Raw genomic sequence first — 20,333 nt, forward strand, 5'->3', positions numbered from 1 at the left:
TCATCATCTTAATCTCCTAAGCCTTTTTATTGCTGTGGGGTTTTTCTCAGTATTCCCTCTGTTGGGAGGTTGTGTAAGCAGTGTCCAGAGCAGAGGATGCAAATTCAGCTCAGGGTGGCCTGGCTGACACCATGACTGAGATGGTGATTGAGATGTTGCTCCACCAGCCAGCCCCTTCCTGTATGCAGGGAGGAAGACCTCAAGGGGACAGAAGACCTCAAGGGGGCTGCCAACGAATTGTCGCTTTACAGAAAGACAAATGACCAGGGGCAGGAAAACCCCTGCACCTCTGACCTCGTGTGTTGCTTTCTCTCCCAGACGGGGTTGACCGGACCTCCACAATCTAGAAGCTGAAGATGAGAGGGACCGCGCTGGCCGTGAACTCAACTTCAGGGTTGCACAGAATCCTCCAAGATACTCTGCAGCCTTTTCCCCCTGGTCCCTCGCCCATTTTGATTTTGTGAGAGTGTAGGTCATCCTTGTAAACATATCAGTAGACCTGGGATCGGTTACCTTGTCATTTGTTTCTGTATGGGATGGTTTGGTGTGCGGGGTGGGGAGGGGGGTCTCGGGAAATGTGGGACTTGGAGGGATGCAAGTGGCTTCCTAGATGTACATGGGGAGAGGGGAGGGTACTGCCATGAAAGAGACGAGAGCCGGACAGGAAGGAGGCAGAAGGCCCGGCCTGGGGAGCCTTCTCAGAGGACCTGGCTTCATAGTCAGGCCGCAGGAGGAGAGGATACATGTGACCAAAGCGGGGTGGCGGCTCGTCTGTGTGTCTCCCCTGATGACCGGATTCCCCTGAGCACCCTGCTGGAAACAGCTGCACAAGAGGGCCGTCTGGCAAGAGGCGGCAAGAAAGAAGAAATTCCCTCCAGCAAAATTTCAGATAGACTTTGATTTGTGTATTGTTTACATAAGAATTTTAAAGGGTACATAATGTGTCGCAAAGAGTTTGGGTAGAACTTCTCTTCATACTATGGGTTTTTTTGTAAAGGATTTATGGTTATGGAATTTTTTTCCCCGCTATTTTTATAATAGCAGCAGGGTTGTCTTTTAAAAACAGCTGCCAAGCTCTGCTGCTTGGGAAGACGGATGTGGTCCCCGCAGGCCTGAGTTGTTACCTGTAACCATTAGGGAGCGGAGCATGTGGGTGCCGGTGACCAGTCTCAGATCTGCTCAACGGTCACCCAGGTTCTAAACACCCTGCAGCCTCTTTCTGGGCTGGATTTGCTGTTCATCTAAAGACCTCTCTCGGTCCACCCCGCCATGGGCTTCAGACTCGCATCCTGGACCTCACCCACAACACACAGGAGGTGCATGTTCCGCTGCTTTTCCCCTGCCAGAGGCCGAGACCTGGAGAAAGCGCCCTGAATGTCTGCAGTGGGGTCGGGAGTAGGAACTGGAGTCTGAGGCTGTTGAGGATGAAGAGGAGAGAGATGCCCAGCAACAGTGTCAAAAAGAAGGTCAGCCAGCAAGTGTCAGAGAGCAGTGCAGGGAGACTGGGCCTCGAGGTCCAGCGGCACCGCGCCAGCCCGGCTAGGAGAGCAGGAGGAGCAGGAAAGGTGAACCTGGTGACTATGCGACCGTTCCATTCAGACCGAGGGAGTCAGAGTTGCCGTGTCACTGGCTGGTTCATCCATCCTCACTCATTCCGCGGCGGGAGGTTAACAACACACGGTGGTCCCTCTGTTTCTTAAGGACAAGGAAGGCTGCGCGGCGGAATTTGAGCAGTGAAGGGAATTAGAGGAAATCAAACAGGAGTTGTTTTCTGCACTGGGAAATTGGGTTGTGTAAGTGGCGGTGTGCACACTCAGCCCAGAGGCGAGACCAGGGAGCTGCAGAAGGCCTGCTTATTAAATGAGTGAAATCGGTACTTTTGTTTTTTGTTTTTTAAAGAGAAGTCAAAGTCAGAATCAAAGAGATAAGACCATGGAAATGACTGTACTTGCTTATGGTTGTTTAAAAAGTGACGTGCACATAGATTTAAAAGGCCTTAATAAAATCCAAACAACTTTCTTTTTATCAAGATCAAACATGTACACCCAGCCCGGCCTCGGAGGCCGTGGCAAGAGTTCTGAAGGCCTTTTGTCGTCCCAAAAGTGAGAGCACCGTGAGCAGAGAGCGCCTCTCCTGAGCCCCAGAAGTGGGGCCCATAATCACGTGCAGTGCAGTGGAAAAAACAAAAGCAAAAGCTTCCGACCTACATGGGTGTCGAAGTCCAAAAGATGGGAATCTGCGTGCAGAAGGAGGCAGCGTGTTTTTAGTTGATCTTTTTTTTTAACCAAGTGCCATTAACATCTGCCCCGCCTATTCCTGGGCTACGAGGTAAGGTTAGGAATGCGCAGGGCGGACAATCACAGGGAAGGCAGAGAGAGCAGGGCACGGCCAGAGGGTTTGAGGATGTGTTTGGGGGATGCTGAGGATGTTGAGGAAGAGGAGCGGAAACGGTGATTTCACACATCGTCTTGGGAGTGAGAAGAAAGCATTTGGATCTGCGGCAGAGCCCGGGTATGCGTCTACAGACTCGTTCAGAAAACAGATTGTGAATGCAATCACGTTAGCATGAATCCTTTAAAAGGAAGAAGACCTTAAAGTATTTGCAAATCTGAATTTCTATTTATTCCTTCACTGAATATAGAAACAATGGTTATCTGATTATTAGAGATATTATTTTGGATATGTTACTTATTAACTTGCTATGGCTGGTAACCATGATTAAAAAAAAGTGTTATTGATAACAACATAATTCTTTTTTTAAAAAAAGAAAAGAAAAGCTTATTTTTCATTGACTATGTATAGATTTATCTACTTAGTTGTGTTTTAGTGTTTTAGTTGTTTTTTTTCTTTTTTAAATGGAGTGTGCTGATGAATTCTAGGAGCCCGTCCCTACCTTGAGTCCTGTGTTGACTGCAGGTATACAGCTCAGTTTAAAAATCCTCAAGCAAAAAGAATTTTATTTATAAGAGAATCCAACCATTGCATGCCTAAGGCTGTAAAGTCGGATATTTAGTAACAAAGCGGCAGTGCCTTTTTTTGTATTTACCCATTGACCCACCCATGCAACTGTTTTATATTAAGTAAATAGTACACAATTTAAAAAATCTCAGAGTAAAGTCTATTTCACTACACGGATTTCCCCCACCCCCGTTCTGGTTTAAGCAGTGTGTGCCGGCATCTCTATGCCGTCCCAGGGACGGCGGCGTAAACGATATTGTTACCATGTATGATGTTTTATTGGTGCTTTTTACTCATAGTGGTTTCTTACCAGACGCAGTAGGAAGAAACACATGAACTGTGTACAGGACATGAAACATGCTGCTGATATGTTTTTTCCACTTGCTTCTTGAGTTTGACTTTTTCAGCCAGAGCCAGTGAGCCGAGGAGACCCTGCTGGGTCTGCCTGCCGAGGGGGCTGTTGGCTCCGAGCTCCTGAATCCTAGGGATTGAGGGTCCGCTTCTTGAGAGTTGGGGTCGGAGCTGCAGCTGGGCCCACCTCCCATTTTGAAGCGACACTGAGGGAAACCAGATTTTTCCTTTTGAGGTGTCGCTGGCTGCCTGCCTTTTACACAATGGGAGGCTTCTCTCCAGGCCTTTGTTCTGCGCCTCTTATGGCTTTGGCAGGGACAAGGTTTGCAGATTCACACCCCCCCCCACCCCCAGAAGCTGGGCTGAGGCTGAGCGGGGCTCTAGAGGGGCTGCCACAGAAGGGCAGCCGGGGGACATGCAGGCCCCCACCCGCCCACTCCCGCTCGGTGCCCTGTTAACAAGCATCACCCGCAGGAGGCTCATTTGCACACGGAGCTGTGATAACACTAACTGTTGTGCTCCCTTTCTTTCTTTTTTACAAGTCATCAGAGATGTTTGCAAAGTGAGTTTTATTTTTGTGTAATCCCTTTATCTTTACTTAAAGGTGAATGTTGTATTCCTCTGGGAGGAATAGGAAGAAAACAGGAATGTTAATAATGTCAAACAGAAGACTTCCTCCCTCATTAATATATAACCCTCATGTATTTATGCCTAATGTAAGCTGACTTTTAAAAAGCTTTCTTTTGTTGCATGCCCCGTGCAGGCATCTGTATTGTATATGCATGCATTTTTGTCCTGTTTTCCTGTATAAAGTTAGTGAACAAAGAAATATTTTTGCCTAGTTCATGTTGCCAAGCAATGCATATTTTTAAAATTTGTCATATATGGAAAAAGCATGTTTGTTACATGTAAAAGCTTTACTGATATACAGATATACTAATGTTTGAAGATGCTGTTCTTTGCAAGTGTACAGTTTTCAGATGTTACCAGTGAAACACCCTTGTGGTTTAAACTTGCTACAATGTATTTATTACTCATTTCCTCCCATGTAACTAAGAATCATGGCTATATTTCATATCAACGTTATATTGAAAGTGAAGGGAAATGATTAATACAAGATTTTGTAACACTGGTGTGTGTGGGTTTGCTTTTGTTTTTTTGTCAACATGATCAATTAGTAAGCAAGGACAGAGTCTTAGAAGTAAGCCAGCAGGGAAGCATTAGCATGAAATCCATTAATGTTCTCACTGGATCCTGCTACACAGACTCCATTGTCATGTATGAGCTCCTTCCTTAACAGGTGGGGAGAGGGGTATAGAAATTTATGCAGTTTCATCCGTATCCAGTTTTATCCGTATCCAGAATAGCCATGCCTTACTTTTCTTATTGCTGAAACAAAATACCCTATGCCCAAAGTTAAAGGAGGAAAGGTTTATTTAGCTCACAGTTTGTAGAAGTTTCAGTCCATACTTGGCTGGTTCCAAGGCAGGGTGACCTGGCAGAGGTACATCACAAAGGAGAAACAGTTCATGGCAGCAAAAGACAGCAAAATCAAGCAGGATAGGGAAACAAAAGCCTTTTTCTGCCCCTTTTATCTTATCCAGACTGCTGCAGTTAGGGCAGTGCAATCTAGATCCAGCAATCACCCACCCTTAATCCCAGCCCTGAACCATGAATCCATCACAAACTAGATTCCACTACCTCCAAAAAGGTCTCATCTCAAAGTGCATGAGATTTGGGGGGGACATTAGACACAAACCAAAACAAGCTGATAAATGCTGTCTGCATTGAGTAGTAAATCACTAAATACAAACTCCATAACTTGGCTGTTATTGTTGTGTGTGGCACCTTTCCACCTTTGCTGCCTTTAAAATATGTCACAGCACTGTTACAAAAGAAACAGCAGCCTCCTGGGAGATTGACCTCCATGTAGCTTGGAATATCATTCAAACACTTGTAATTCTAGTTTACTATATAATGTGTATTAAGAACAGCCTGTTTTCAATTCTGGCTTTAGCATTCTCTAAGCTGTGTGATCTTTTTTTTTAGTTCTTTAGCCACATTTAGTCACTTTTCTGTCGTTGATAAAATAGCTGAAATGCACGACTTGAACAGCTTGTGTGGCCTTGCGGTTTCAGAGGTCTCAGTGCATGGTCACTTGGCCCCTAAGCAGACGTGTCATGGTGGAAGGGTGTCACACAACACAGCAAGAGAGTGCCCACGAGGAAGTGGCCGGGGATGAAATACACCTTTCAAAGTCACAGCCACAGTGACCTGCGTTGTCCAGTCAGCCCCCATCTCCTGTAAACTTCAGCTGATGAAGTCAACCATGGACTAACTGTTCGAGGAAGTCGGGCTCAGCCCACTCACTATGGTGACATTTCAATCCAATGGAGCTGACACTTAGGACAACTGCTGAGCTTTGGATTTTTTATTTTGTTTTGGCTTTGATACTCAAAATTGATGTCTCGGCCTATGATAGGTTGACATTAGCCCAAAAAGGAGCAAAAACAAAACATGAGGTAGAGCTCACTGCTACCATAAGCTAGCGACCCAAGGGTTCTCTGAAGCAGCTGCCACAGGACATCGTGATGATGACCACACAAGTGACTCCCTCTCTGCCAGCCTCAGCCACTCCAGAGACGTGGAACATCCAGATTAGTCCCATAAAGAAATGCCTCAGAAGCTAAGATCTAAAAGGAAGTTTCCAGAAATTCCAATTCCAGGAATGCAAATGAGCTCTCAATATGACTGGAGTATTGTAAAGGGAGATGACACAAGAAAGAGGAGACTATTGGAACTTTGTCCCCAGCAGTTAAAGGGAAGGATGGGGCAGCACTTTTATTAGCAAAAGTCTCATCCACCGCCCGACTCTTCTCTGGGAAAACAGCCTTCAGGGTGGACCTGACCATTTCAGAGCACAGTGAGTGGTATTTCTCCATGACGTGAACCTAAAAATTCAATGTCTGAGAATTTCCTCTGTGGCATATTTTTCACACTTTTTTTCACTCTTACGTGGTTTCTGCTTTGATTTTTTTAAAACTCAGTGGAGGAACATCCTGGCGACCTTATAAAGCATACACTTTATAAAAAGACTGCTTTGTGTTTACATTCGACTCCAAGTACATGTTTTTTCAACAGTGTACTGCACATTCTTTTTTGAGGTTTTACTTTTTTAAAGTCCAATCCAGGAGAAACATGATCTGAGCCTCAGTGAGTGAATGAATGGGTCCCACAAAGCTTCTGGAACTTGACCCAGTCAGTGAACCCTCCTGGGGGAGCCACAGCCAGGCTGAATGTCCCTGTTTACTCTGAAGTCCTTAGGAGAAATTCCCAGGTTGTTCTGTGCCATGAGACTCTTTTAACAGGAGAGGGGAGATGAACCCACAAAACCCCAGATCAACTTTGTCCAACTGACCTCGCCACTTTGCTTTCTGATGTTTATCCCACATCTGATCAGGAAGAGGATTAACATTCAGCCCCAGAACCTGACCGGGTTTAACGTTAGCTTGTGACTCTGTGACTCATTCCAACATGTGAAGACAGCAGGACCTGGTGAGAGAAGAAGATGCACATGTGACAGATAAGACACTGCCCTCCATCCATTGCCGAACGTGCCAGTCCAACCTTAAGGGCAGGGCACAGCCTGCTATGCCTTTTCTCATTCCTTTGCTCCCCCATCAGAGGGCCAAAAGCAAGAACCATTTTTAGGGATGGAGCAAGGTGTTAGCTACGTTAGACCCTGCAGCTATCATCTGCCCGCAGAAACAACCTGAGCGGCCATTCATGCAGAAACTGCCTTCACAAGAGCTAGGGAAATCAGTTCTTGGGTTTAGCCAAATACTGAGAAAAGACACACTGAAGGCAACAGGAAAGAAAGAGTTGCCTGAATCACTTCTCCCCCAACTCTGAGCAACACAGCATGGAGAGAGATGGCTCCCACCTAAGGAGGAAAAGGAATCTAAGCCCACATGTTAGACTTGACACTCAGTGCCAGGCTGACGCCTGTGGTGCCTACTTCAAGGCCAGTGCCTGTGGACTCAGCCTCTGGCAGGTGACCAAAGAACTGTCTCCACCCCACTCCCAGTCTCTGCCAGCACACTAAGTCAGGCTGCACCTGCTGAGGGGTAGGACAGGGAAGTACGCGTAGGATTTTACATGGTAACTCAAGTGCCAGGCCAGTAAAATCCAACACTGGGCAGGTCCAATGGTCCCACCCCAAGATGGAGTCTCTGGACGTGCCCAGGTGCCAAGTGAAGACCCATGGCCCCAGGTAATTGGACTTTATTCCAGTCAGCACCCTCTGCAGCAATCTCAAGACCCAAAGAGCCCACAGTAGCAAGGACCTTGGTTCTGCTCCTGTGCTATGCTGATTGCAGACAGCTTTGGTTCCTGGGTGTAACATAGCATTACAGCATAGCATTCTTGAAATGTTTGATGACAGCTAGAATTCAGCAATGAGACTTTCTCTTCAGTGCAATGGACAGAGTAATTATCTGCTTGGCGAAAGAAAAGGGAAGAAGTCACTGAGTTGTTGCAGAGGAGCCTGAAGCCCCCTCAGGGAGGCCCAAAGCTGGGCAGGATCCCATGCATATGACCATAGGTAGTGACAAAACCTCTAGGCTTGCCCAGGCCCCAGCTGAAAGCTTGCTGGAACATGCTACCCTTCCAGGCACTCTCTTGGCTCATTCTGAAAAGCATATCAACTGTGGGTTCAGAACAAATTTGAGACTGGATTTCCCTCTAATGTTGAAACAGTGACGATTCCAACCATGAATTGTGGTGAACCTGTGCTTAAGCGCCATCTAGTGCTGAAAAGGCAGAAGTGACCTAAGACGGGCTCAGGAGAAAAGGAGCAGCCTGCTTAAAACTTCTCAAAGGACAAGAGCAGACATCATACACTGGCCAGCGTCACAAAGTTTCGGGAAAGCATACGTTCATCTAACAAAGTAAGTACCCAAATCCACCATGAAGAAATCAGTACATGCAAACTCAGAATTTAAGCAGATTCGATGAACTTCAAAACATAGAACTATAATGTAGTATTCTATTAGAGAAATGTCACAGAGAGATAAAAGTGACTTTTAAAAAACAGAAACCCTTGAGCCGAAATGTACACTATGCAAAATTTAAAAAACAACAGAAGGGGTCAATAACAGAATAGTTTAAACAGAAGAACCAGTGAGTTCAAAGATAGGCTATGTGAAAATGTACACATGGAGGAGGGAAAAAAGAGTGGAGTGGAATGAAGAACTCTTAAAGAGCCTTTGGGATGGCAGGAAATGAGCAAATTCTCAGGTTGTTAGGGCTCAGGGTCGGGCTGGGAATCCCAAAAGGTAAGGAAGTTTATTTAAAGAGATCATAACAGAAAAGTTCATGAATTTAGAAGAGGATACAAATATCCAGGTACAGAAAGGTGAAGGGCACCAGTCAGATTTAATTCAGCCCCAAAGGAAAGTCATTATGCACTGATAATAGGGATCAATTTCAATTTAGCAAAACGTCTACAGAACTTCTCAACCAAGAGCTCCAGGGTATGAGGCCTTCTTAGCAGCATGGGGCATGGTCCCCAGGAGAGATCTCTCAGACCTCAAGGCAATGATAAGAGAACTCTGGCAGTTATACAAATACATGGAAATTAACCAACTCAGCAACCACTGTATCAAAGAAGGAAATTTAAAAGTTTCTTGGAACAAATGAAAACGGAAACAGAACATACTAAGCCTGATGGGGAACAGCAACAGTAGCACCAATACAGAGATCTGTAGCCACCAGTGCCTAGCTCAGAACAACAGCCAGAATTCTCCTCAAGGAACTAAACAGAAGACCAGAACAACCCCAACCCAAAACCAGTATAGGAAAATAAGTAACAGGAATCATACCAGAAGTAAATTAGAAACTAAAGCACAGTACCAAAAAAAAACCCCACACACAACACAAAAGATCAATGAGATGAGTTTTTTGAAAAAAATAAACAAAAAACACTTAGGTAGACCAAGAAGGAAAAAGACTCAAATTAATAAAAATCGTGAGAAAAATTTTATAACTGATACCACAGAAATACAAAAAATTAATAAAAATTATTATGAACAACTATACACCAACAAATTTGATAATTAAGAAAGAGGTTCCTAAACACAATTACCTCACCAAGATCAAAGAGACTGAAAACATGAACATACAATAATGAATAATAGGACTGACTGAGTAGCAATCAAAAGCCTTCCAGCAAAAAAAAGCCCAGGAAGAGAAAGTCTCATGGCTGAATTCTAGCTATCATCAAACATTTCAAGAAGAAAAAATACCAATTCTTTTTAAATTATTCCAAAAAATTAAAGGAGAGGGAATTCTTCTAAATTCAACCTATGAGGTCAGCGTTACTCTGTAACAAAACCAGAGAAAAAGTCAGAGGCCAATATCTTGATTTTATAGATGCAAAATTTCATAATCAACACTAACAAACAAATCCAACAGCACATTAAAAAGATTATTCACCACGATGAGGTCAGAGTCATTGCAGGATAGAAGAATGGTTACAAACAGAAATCAGTAAGTCCAATAGACCACATCCTCAGAAAGACAAAAACCATGACCACCTCAACAGATTCAGAAGAAAAAAAAAACAGCTGGTAAAATTCAACATCTCTTTAGGATAAAAAAACTTCGAACAAACTATGTATAAAAGCAACCCACTTTCCTAAGGAGGCCATATATAAGGAGTATAGTGCTAACATCATATTGAGGAAAAGTTGAGAACTTTCCCTTTAAAATCAGCAACAAGACAAGGATGCCCACTGCCAGAGAAATCAGGCAAGAAAAAGAAAGTTGAGCATCCACACTGGACATGAGTAGGTCAGTCGTCACTGATGGTAAATGACATAACCTTACATGCAGAAATTCCAAAGGCTGCTAAAAACACTCTCAGAACAAACACATCAATTTAGCAGAGTTGTAGGATACAAATCAATTATAAAAATTGCAACACTGCTATATGTTACATACATGCATATGTGTGTGTGTGTGTGTGTGTGTGTGTATGTGTGTGTGTATGCCAGTAGCAAATTACCTGAAAATCAAGAAAGCAATTTCATTTTCAGTAGCTACAAAATAAGGTATCTAGGAATAAAATTAACCATAGAGTGGAAGATGTCTGTAATTGAAATTATAAAACCTCGGTAAGAGAAACAAATAGGACACAAAAAATGGAAAGACCTATCCTGTTCATGGGTTGTAGCTAAAGTGTTTGTACTATCAGAGCAATCTATAGATTCAGTGCAATCCCCATAAAATAAGTCCTAAAATTCATAAAGAACCACTAAAGCACTGAACAGCCCAAGCAATTCTAAGCAAAAAGAAAGCAGTGGGCATCACACATCTGACTTCAAAATACATGGCAAAGCTATAGGAATTGAAACAGCATCATACAGCACAAAGACAGACAGACTGATGGAACAGAATAGAGAGACGAGCATGAATAGAGAGACCCAAAGCTGGGTAGAATCCCATGGCATGTGACACAGTAGTGACTGTGACAGAAAGTCTGTGCCTGCCCAGGACCCTGGTGGAAGCCTGCTGGAACAGACTGTCCTTCCCAAGTACCCTCTTGGTTCATGCTGAACACACAAACCATGGACTTAAATTAAAGCTGGGCTTGGAGTACCCTCTAATGCTGAAAGAGTGACAAACGCCGACTATTAACTTGTGGTAAACATCTACCTCAGATGGATGGTTTGCAAGCAAGCATTAGAGAAATAATCTCTTCAAAACAATGATAAATCGGATATCCGGGTGCATAAAAATGGAACCAGCAGCCTATCTCCCATTCCATCCAAAAATAAAATCTAAATGGATTAAAGACTTAAACATAAGACCTAAAACTACCAAAAGGAAACCAGGACAAAATGCTTTAAGACACTGGAGTCGACAATGACTTTTTTCTTTTAAATAAGACCCCAACAGCCTGGGAAACAAAGGCAAAAACAGACTGATGGGAATTTGCAAAACTGAAAATCTTCAGTGACAGAGTGACGAGACAGCTTAAGAAAAAGGGAAACGTTGGCAAACTATACATCTGGTATCTAAGATACACAAGAAATCCCAACAGCTCACTAGCAAAGGAAAGGAAGGGAAGGAAAGCAGGAATGGGGAAAAGAAAGGAAAAAAGAAAAGAGGAGGAGGAAAACCAAATATTTGATCTACAAATGAGCACAGATCCGAAGAGACACCTCTCCAGAAACACACAAATGTCAAACCTAAGAAAAACGCTCCATGTCACTGATCCCGGGGGAAACGTCCCTGGGGGTACCCCAGCTGGCTCCGGTCAGAATGGCTGCCACCAAAAGACAAAAGATTACAAGAATTGTAAATAAAGCTGGCAAGAGTGAGGGGAAGGAGCCCTCACACACTGCTGGGGGGAAGGCACCTGAGCTGAGCCATTACGGAAAGCAGTCGGCAGATTCCCGGGAAATTACAATTAGACCCGCCGTGTGACCTGGCAGGCCCGCCGCTGGGTGTGCACAGAAGGCAATGAAATCCATGTGTCAGGCCTCGGGACTCTCGTGCAGATACACAGCAGAATCCAGAGGAGCCAGGAAAGGAGATGCGAGCGTCTGTGTGTCGTGGATGCGTGGATGAAGGGAATGCAATGCACTACACAGTAATATTATTCAGCCACGACACCGTGAAACCCTGTCGTTTGGGAGGCCTAGAGATCATTCAGTTAGGTGAACAAAGCCAGGCACAGAGAGATCCTGCGTCACCTCCCGCACATATGGAATCTATGAAATTGCTCTCACGGGGACTGAAGGTCAAATGGTCATCGCTGGAGGCCAGGAGGAGAGGAGAGGAGAGAGAGGAGAGGAGAGGAGAGGAGAGGGGAGGGGAGGGGAGGGGAGGGGAGGGGAGGGGAGGGGAGGGGAGGAGAGGAGAGGAGAGGAGAGGAGAGAAGAGGACAGGAGAGGAGAGGGCAGGAAGTGGAAAGCCGATCAGTGAGGACAGAGTCACACAGGAGAACCGAGTGCTGGTGTCCACTGCGCACGGGGTGACCATTTCTTTAGACACTACAAGGAAGGCTTTTTCATGAGTGCTAGAGGAGGGAGAGGCATTCACTCCAGTGTGGACATGACATGGGGATTCATATAGTAAAACAGTACCCCCAAAACAAAGCAATAACCAAAATACAAGCAGGAAATTGGGGAGACTGCCTCAGGGACCTTCCAGATTTAGGGGCAACAGACAGCATGTGGGTTGGAGGAATTCAGAATGCAGAGGGTAAAGGGGGCAGGGCGGGGACCAGGGGAAGAACCAGGGACACTTTGCACCCAAACATCTATTCTTTGCCTCCCCTCCCCACCCCGTTTCCATGCAAAATAGCATATGTACTGTCCATGATGGTGTGGTAAATCAGTTTGCAGGGCTTTTGAGGGCTCCCCAGCGGTCTCCACAGTGTGGATCGGCAGAACGCCTTCAGCCAGCCCTTTCTTGTCTAGATGCCGGCTTTGTCGCCAGCCATGCCTGAGGAGAACTGAAGATCTCACTTCTTTCATACGGGAGAATGAGTTCCCACGCCGAAAAGAGATGTTGTGTATGTCAGAGTCCCCCTGAGAGACAGTGACAGAGGGACACGGGAGGAGAGAGAAGAGACTGATTCAAAGAATTACTCAACCCTAAGGGCAGGCAAGCCTGAATCCCAACAGCAGCAGCTGAAGAATCAGGCAGAAACTGACGTTTGTCTCAGTGCCTTTGACTGATTGGATGAGGCCCACCTGCATCATCAAGCATAATCTTAACATCAAGTAACTGTGGCGTAAACCCCGGGTACCACCTTCAGGGCGACCCAGATCAGCGCTGGATTAAACAGCTGGGTAATCACCTACTAGAGGTCACCTGTCATTTTGCTAGTTAGTGCTAGGCTCCTTGCTGCCAGCAATGAGGGAAGCTGTGCTGTCTTTCCTGTACTCCCCACAAGGCCTTGACTACTTTTTATGTTCTCCCCTCTAATACACATCCAGTCCTATCCGCACCTCTTACTTGCATTTCTCTCCAGTGGGGTGAGCTTCAGTTTTCACACTCATTTATATTTTCTTTGTGCGTTTGTAGTATAAAATATGAGGCCCGAGTCCAAACGTATTTTGTGACTACATTATTAAATAATCTCTCCTCCACTGATTCGCCATGTCACCAACTTCCTTTGTGCATTCTTTGTCTATTTCTGTGCTTCCCTTTTATTTTTTGGCACCAGAGATCAAACTCACGACCTCACGCTTGCCAGGCAGGCACTTGTGCCACTGAGCTAAATCCCTGGCCATTTTTTAATTTCAGTGTTTAATCCTGCATCCACACACTCCATTGTTTAATGATGGCAGCTTTAAAATTTCATTTAATAGCAAAGGGGAGATGTAAATTTAGAAAGATCATCTGACCTCATTGTTGGACATGGATTAGAGGAGAGAGCAAGGGCAGGGGAGGAGAGGAGAGCCAGCAGCAGCTAAATCTTCCTTCAGACAAGTCACGAGCTCTACAGTGTGGCTGTGGGACAGTGCTGTGAGGTTCTGGGGAGACAGATGCAGGCACAAAGGAAGATCGAAGGGTGTGGAACCCCTATGAGCACTGGCTTCATAAGGAGACAGTGAGGAATCTGCAGCCTTGTGTATTAGTCTTGTTCCATTGCTGGGACACAGTACGCAGCACCCACAGTTTAAAGGAGAAGTGGCTTCCTTTGCCTCATGGTTTCAAGGGACTCTGTTCACAGTCAGCTGGCTCCAAGACAGACACACCGCATAGGGCATCACAGAGCAAAGGTGGAATTCATGGAGGCCAGGAAGGAGAGCAGGGGACAGTGCAGAGAGGAAGGGATGAAGGACCAGACACAGTCCTCAAAGCTACCCAGACACACCTAGTGTGAGGGCCACCAGTCCCCTGGGCCAATCAAGCTGACACAACCACGCTGAACCCTCACATCTTCTGTCCAACACTGGCCACCCAATTGTTACAATGACATTGGCCATCCAATGGTTACAATAGTTAACAAGGAACATCTGTGCAAACAGGGCCCCCTGTTGAGACACACCAAGTGTCGGTGCTGTGCCTCCACCAGCCGTAGGTGTCAACCTGGCTGCACATTGGGATCAACTGGCAGTGACCCTGACTGCTTGCTTGTTCAGAAGTCTGGCCTTGGCAGGGTGCGAAGCCCCAGGTGATTCCCACCGGTGTCACAGAAAACCACGTGCACACCAAGGAAGCTTCTTCTACTACCTCGGTGCAGGCTCTACGTGCTTCTGCAGGCTGCGCAGTGGGGGACGAGGGAATGTTTGCAATGACTCCTTAGAAAACACAGAACAACCCACACAGATGCAGGCGGTTCCTCAGGTGCCCTGCCTGTCCTTGAAGCCCCACGGAATCAGCAGTATGGGCTTAGCAAGCTCCAGCCACCTCTCCACCACCACCACCACCTCTGGTGATGCTTTCCCTACCGAGGCGGGTCTGATGCCTTCATTAGGTTAATGACCTTGGCTCCCTGGCTGCTTGGCCCAGTGAGAATTTCCCAGCCCAATTACCCACATATTTATCAGCAGAAGTCAATTTTCGTTGAAAACCACAAGGACTCCTCTCCCCCTGGGCTGCAGGGACCAGGCTGGCACCACTGCTGCCTCCTGGAGAACTGCTGCCTGCCAGGGCTGAGGACAGAAGGACATGGTCTCATGGGAAATGGAATGCATCCCCTCTGCTCACCCTGCATCCCCGAAAGCAAGGCACACAGACATGTCAAACTCCAGAGGGACCCAGAGCTGCCACCCCACCCTGCCCAGAGAGACACTCGGGGTGACAAACCCCCAGCTGTTACCGCACACCACCTCCCCCAAACGGTGCAGGACAGCAGGGGTCCATGTTTGGCCCCTTTACCCCCATGGGACATCAACCCACTGCAGACAACCTCCGGTCACCTTACCTGGGCTTGCTGCTTCTCTGGAGGAGCCTCAGCAGTATCACAGGCAAGGTGGTGTCCTCCAGTAGCCTGCCACAGCATGGCTGGCCAGGGTCCAGACAGCTGGGACTTGAGTTTGGACTCTGACTCTGAGAGCTGATTTCCTCCATGGCTCTGCTCCAGCCAGCCTGAGGATCAAAGGCCTTGAGCACTGTCCACTGCCTGACAAGTGGCTTCTGAGCCGGGCTGTCACAGGCAGGGGCTGTCACAGGCTGCTGTGACTCAGTCTCCCTTCAAAGGCTGGGTTCAGTGGGGAGCCTTAAGAAAGCCAGCCAGCGCGTTTGAGGCACTTCCTCAGAAACTATAGAGGGCAGCAGAAGCAGCCCACACCCCTCCCATCCCCTTCCACCTTGGTTCCCGATGGCCTCCAGGTCCCACCCTCTCCTGTCTTCCAGATTCCTGTAGGAGGGCCCTCCCCTCCCCCTCTCAGAGGCAGAAAGATCTGCCAGAGTTCAAGGCCAGTCTAAACTGCATAGTAAGACCCTGTCTCAAAAAACCAAAAATAAATAAATAAATAAATAAATAAGATTAAAAATAAAACCAGGCACAGGTTTCACTATTAATATTTACACTGGCCAGGCCTATGGGTACACACCTATAATCTCAGCACCCAGGAGGCTGAAGCAGGAGAATCACTGTGAGTTCGAGGCCATCCTGAACTACTTAGTGAGACCCTGACTCGAAAACAAAAATTATACCGAATATTAATATATAATACATATTATATTATCATTAACATACAGCGAGTATTAACAGTGACTATAACAGAGGGCGGCATCCCGACCCGTGGCTAGGGAAAACCTCAGAACCCAGAGTCCTGCCTGTGCTGTGGTCAGTGGCCAGGTCCTTGCTTCCCTGTGTCGCTGCAGCACCCAGCAGGACTCAGGAGCCACAGGCCACGGGGGTGCTGCCCCTCAGGGACCCTCTGCAGGAGATGTCACCCTGCAGGCAAGAGGGTGCCTAGGGTTCTCCGGAAGTCCCTCCTTCTCCTGCCTTGGGAGAGAGAAATGAGGGGAGCTGGAGCCAGCCGCAGGTACAGGCCAGGGAAGGCGGAACGCTCTGGAAATGAGGCTGGGCTTCCCAGACTAGGTTCCTGCGTGCACATACACATGTACCTGTGTGCACCTCGGCAGAGCCGTGCACACGCGCGCGCACACCTACCCCAGGGTTGTTAAGCAGCAAAGTCAGATCCCTGGGCACCTACCAAGGCAGAGAAAGGTCATTTTAGGCATTTTCCCTGGCCAAGCTGCCACCTTCTGGCAGCCACGAGGAGGTAAGGGAGGGAGGGAGGAAGGAAGCCAGGATGGGAGGAAGGAAGGGGCGCGGCAGCTGGCGCCCTCTGGTGGACAGTGGCTTCTCACGCCGCACCCCACTGAGAGGCAGAGCTGCCGAACGCGCAGTCCAGGTTTGCTGCTCCATCCAGGAGCCTGGAGGGGACCAAGATGGGCAAGATGCTAGCGGTGCTCACACCATCTCGGATCACTGGCTCTCCTGGCCAGAGCTGACCTCCTGCCTGGTGTCCGGATGGCAGCTGAAACATCCTTCAATACACAATTGGAAACGCCAGGTTGAACCCGCGATGGCTGAGCGCACCCCCAAGTTCCCAGTCTCACAACACTGTGGCTGGCGGTGGAGCTCAGAGAAGGCATGAGACCTGCCCAGAGCCACGCCATTTATGCATGCTGGAGCGTTGGCTTCCATCTATCTTTAATGCATACAACTGGTACGGAGCTCAAGGTTACAACGGAGTCCAAGAGAGAACCCTGTTCCCAGCCACCAGCCCCAGCCCAGCCTTAGCTGGTAGCTTCCTGGGGATTTCTTGCTGTACATTCTGTGGCTGCATATGTTTTTATTTTTGTAAGTACCTGCTTGCAGTACATGATTATGTTCATCGTGGGGAGTTGCTACCTGCTCACATCTTAATTTTTTTTTTGGTTCCCTTCAAAAGATTTTTCTAAAAAGGCGCAAAGGGTTGGAAGCCATAACCCCTCTCAGCTTTGCCTTTGGGCTGTCGCTGAAGATTATTCTGTGCAGTGAATGTGCAAAGCTGTGCCGTTCTCTTTGAAAAAGCATATAACCATGTGGACCTGCTCGCAGTGGATGGGCAGTTAGGGGTTGCCAGGCCTCTGTGCCTGCAAATGTACTGCAGCAAACCTCCCTGTGTGTTCCTCTCGTCACGCCAGCAGAGGTGTGGGTTACTGGAAACATGCCTTGTGATTCTGACCAATGTTGTCAAATCTCCCTCTTTTAGTGTACCAGTTGACACCCTCTCCTTTGACAGGAAGTGGGACTGGGCTTCCGAATTCCAAAGCCCAGGCTGTCTCCATGGTAGCCTACACCCTCACCCAAAGTCATGACCAGGCCTCTACCAAACAAGGACCAGACATCTTGTAAACCACCACTGGCACAGCATGTCTAGTCAGGAGGATCGTCTTCCTGATTCTCAGGGTGTACTGTGTCAACAGGCAGAGCTCCTGGACAACTGGCCCCAGGTGGGGACCGCACACTGACCTCACCAGGCCTCCCCAAAGGAGGCAGAGATAGGGCCTCTGACCCTCGGCCTTTAGAGCTCTGGCCCCTCCCTCAGCCACTGTGGTGACCATATTTTTGCCACAAAATACCTGAGAAAAACAACTTAAAGGAAGAAGGGGTTAATTTGGCTCACAGTTTTCGAGGTTTCGGTCCATGGCACCATTGTCGTGGGCCTGTGGTGAGGCAGAACACGATGGCGGAGAGGCATGGTAGGCCAGAGCTGTTCACCTCAAGGCAACTGGGGAGCAGAGAGAGAGAGACAGGGAACCCTGAGCAAGATATTCCCCTCCAGGTGATGCCTCCACAACCTCCTTCCTCTGACCAGGCCTGTTGTGGTTTAGACCTCCAGTGTCCCCCAAAAGGCTTGTATGTTCTGAGTGCAGCTTTTGGAGGTGATTAGATCATGGGGTACTATCCTCAGCAGTGGGTTCATCCACAGGGAGTTCAGAAGTGACTGTGCCTTAGGAAGTGGAGACTGGAGGGAAGCAGGGGACGTGATTCGGAAGTGTCTGTGTCTCTCCTCAGCCCCTCCCCTTTCTCTCTGCTTCCTGGCTGCCCTGGGATGAGCAGCTGTTCTCCACTCAGGTCTTTCCACCATGTTGCTTCTGTCTTGGAGTCAGTCACTCATAGACTGAAACCATGAGCCAAAATAAACTTCTCCTTCAAGTTATGGGCATCAGGTATTTTGTCCCAGCAACAAGAAAGTGACTAAGGTAAGTCCCCATCTCCCAACAGAACATTCATCTGTGAACTCATCGATGGATCCAGCCCTCTTCTCGAAACCCATCCCAACACTGAGCCTTCTGAGAGACCTTACTGATGCAAAGCATAATGGCCACTTCTAGCATTAATTCACACTCTGGCCCTGGTGAAAGAAGGGTCTCACTACAGGGAGCCATGGAAATGCCAGCTGCTGCCCAGTGCACCATCTTCCTGGCTGCCCACTGCTGAGGGCAGAGAAACCTGCTCATTGCCTGCTTTCCCTGTCCCCGCTGGCACCAAGGGATTCCTGACACTGAGGGGACTGGAATGTGGGAGGTAAGCAACTTCACCTGCAAAGGACAGAGGACAGACTGTCCAAACACCTCCTGCACACCAAGGATCGCCCAGGGGACAGGGGACCAGGGTCTGGGATGGCATGCATGTCATGTCTGACACCTGCTTCAGGAATTCCAGGTGTCAAGAAACAAAGTTGGTCCCCTGACCCTTGGGAGAAATGGGGTAGAGGTGGAGCCTTCAAAAGTCATCTAGGCAGCTCCTGGCAATGCCACCCCCGGGGCCACCTCATGAGCACAGGAGGGCCTGGCAAGCCAGGTGACCAGCACTGCTGTACCCTCCTTTCACCTGGTCAGACACCACACTATACTGGTAGCCCCTGCGGACCTTGCTCTGGGAGCTCAACAGTGACTTCCCAATGCCCTTGGAGTTACAGTGCAAAACTGATTTGAAAAATAAACAGAAGGTCATTTCACTTTCTGACTCCATGAAGAACACCTAAAGTAACTGCCTTAAAGGGAAAAATTTATTTTGGCTCATGGTTTTAGATCGTGGTTCCATGGCCCTGTGACTTTGGGCCTGCAGTGATACAGTACACTCTGCAGACACGCACAGCAGAGAAGGCCTGTCCACATCATGGCATCAAGCAAAGGGACAGCAGAGCCAGGTCCCAGCACCCCCTGCGAGGGCGCAGCCCTGGGGCCTTAGCTCCTCCACCAGGCTCTACCTCCTAGACAGTCCACTAGGTCCCACAGCGCCCCAGGCTGGGGACAGGAGCCTATGGGGGACATTTCAGATGTAAACTGTGGCAGAAGGCGAGTCCTCTAACATTCTCAACACAAGTGCTTTTCTCCTGAGATCAGACCTAGGACAGCTCAGTCAGCATGCTTCTGGGAGAAGGGGGTGAGACAGGGCTTGATATGTATTTCCCGTTGCCCTTTCATTCCAGCTGGCCTGGAGCTCGTTGTGTGGCCCAGCTGACCTTGAACTTGTGGTGATCTTCCTGCGTCAGCCCCCCGAGTACTGGGATACAGTCATGTGCCACCATGCACACTCTTTTTGGACTCATGTCCTAGGTGGCTTCTGCCACCAGAGAAAATTACCTCCCAACCCGGTGAAAAAGCAGTGGGTCCACGGTGCTCACATAATGCATAGGAAATTTCTTCAATGCGTGAGAAATCACTTTTCATTTTTAGGTGAGGTAATAGTATGGCAATTATGTCTTTAAAAACAGAGCCAGGCTGTTTATCGTCCCCAACATTAGGCTGGGCTGGCTCCACAGTGCAGCAGGTGACCTGCCTGCCACAGGCTGTCCACTCCTGTGTGTCACTGCCAGGTCACAATAGGAAGAGTGACAGCGTCACCACGCAGAGCAGGTCCAATCTTTATTAAAATCTCCTTTGCATGCAATGTTCCCAACGTGGTTCTTTATTCCTGGAGCCTATCGTCACACAGTTTCTCACAGGGGTCTCTGAGATCAAGCAAGGGGGCTGACCGGCCCTGGTCCCTATCC

The 20,333-nt window shown here is 47.8% G+C and overlaps 1 protein-coding gene across 7 annotated transcripts in view; it reads left to right on the forward strand.

Annotated features, from left to right (window-relative positions):
- Samd4a (sterile alpha motif domain containing 4A) overlaps positions 1 to 4,438 on the forward strand; it is a 198,638-nt gene extending 194,200 nt beyond the window's left edge. For all 7 annotated transcript variants that reach the window (XM_063247926.1, XM_063247931.1, XM_063247928.1 and 4 more), the window contains one exon: positions 319 to 4,438. In XM_063247926.1, coding sequence (XP_063103996.1) covers positions 319 to 347 — 29 coding nt within the window. In that variant the 3' untranslated portion in view covers positions 348 to 4,438. The remainder of the gene's footprint in view (positions 1 to 318) is intronic.
- The last annotated feature ends 15,895 nt before the right edge of the window (positions 4,439 to 20,333 follow it).

Source organism: Cavia porcellus, unplaced genomic scaffold (assembly GCF_034190915.1).
Source record: "Cavia porcellus strain 051 isolate PalLab524CR breed Dunkin Hartley unplaced genomic scaffold, mCavPor4.1 scaffold_1, whole genome shotgun sequence".
Lineage (NCBI taxonomy): Eukaryota > Metazoa > Chordata > Mammalia > Rodentia > Caviidae > Cavia > Cavia porcellus.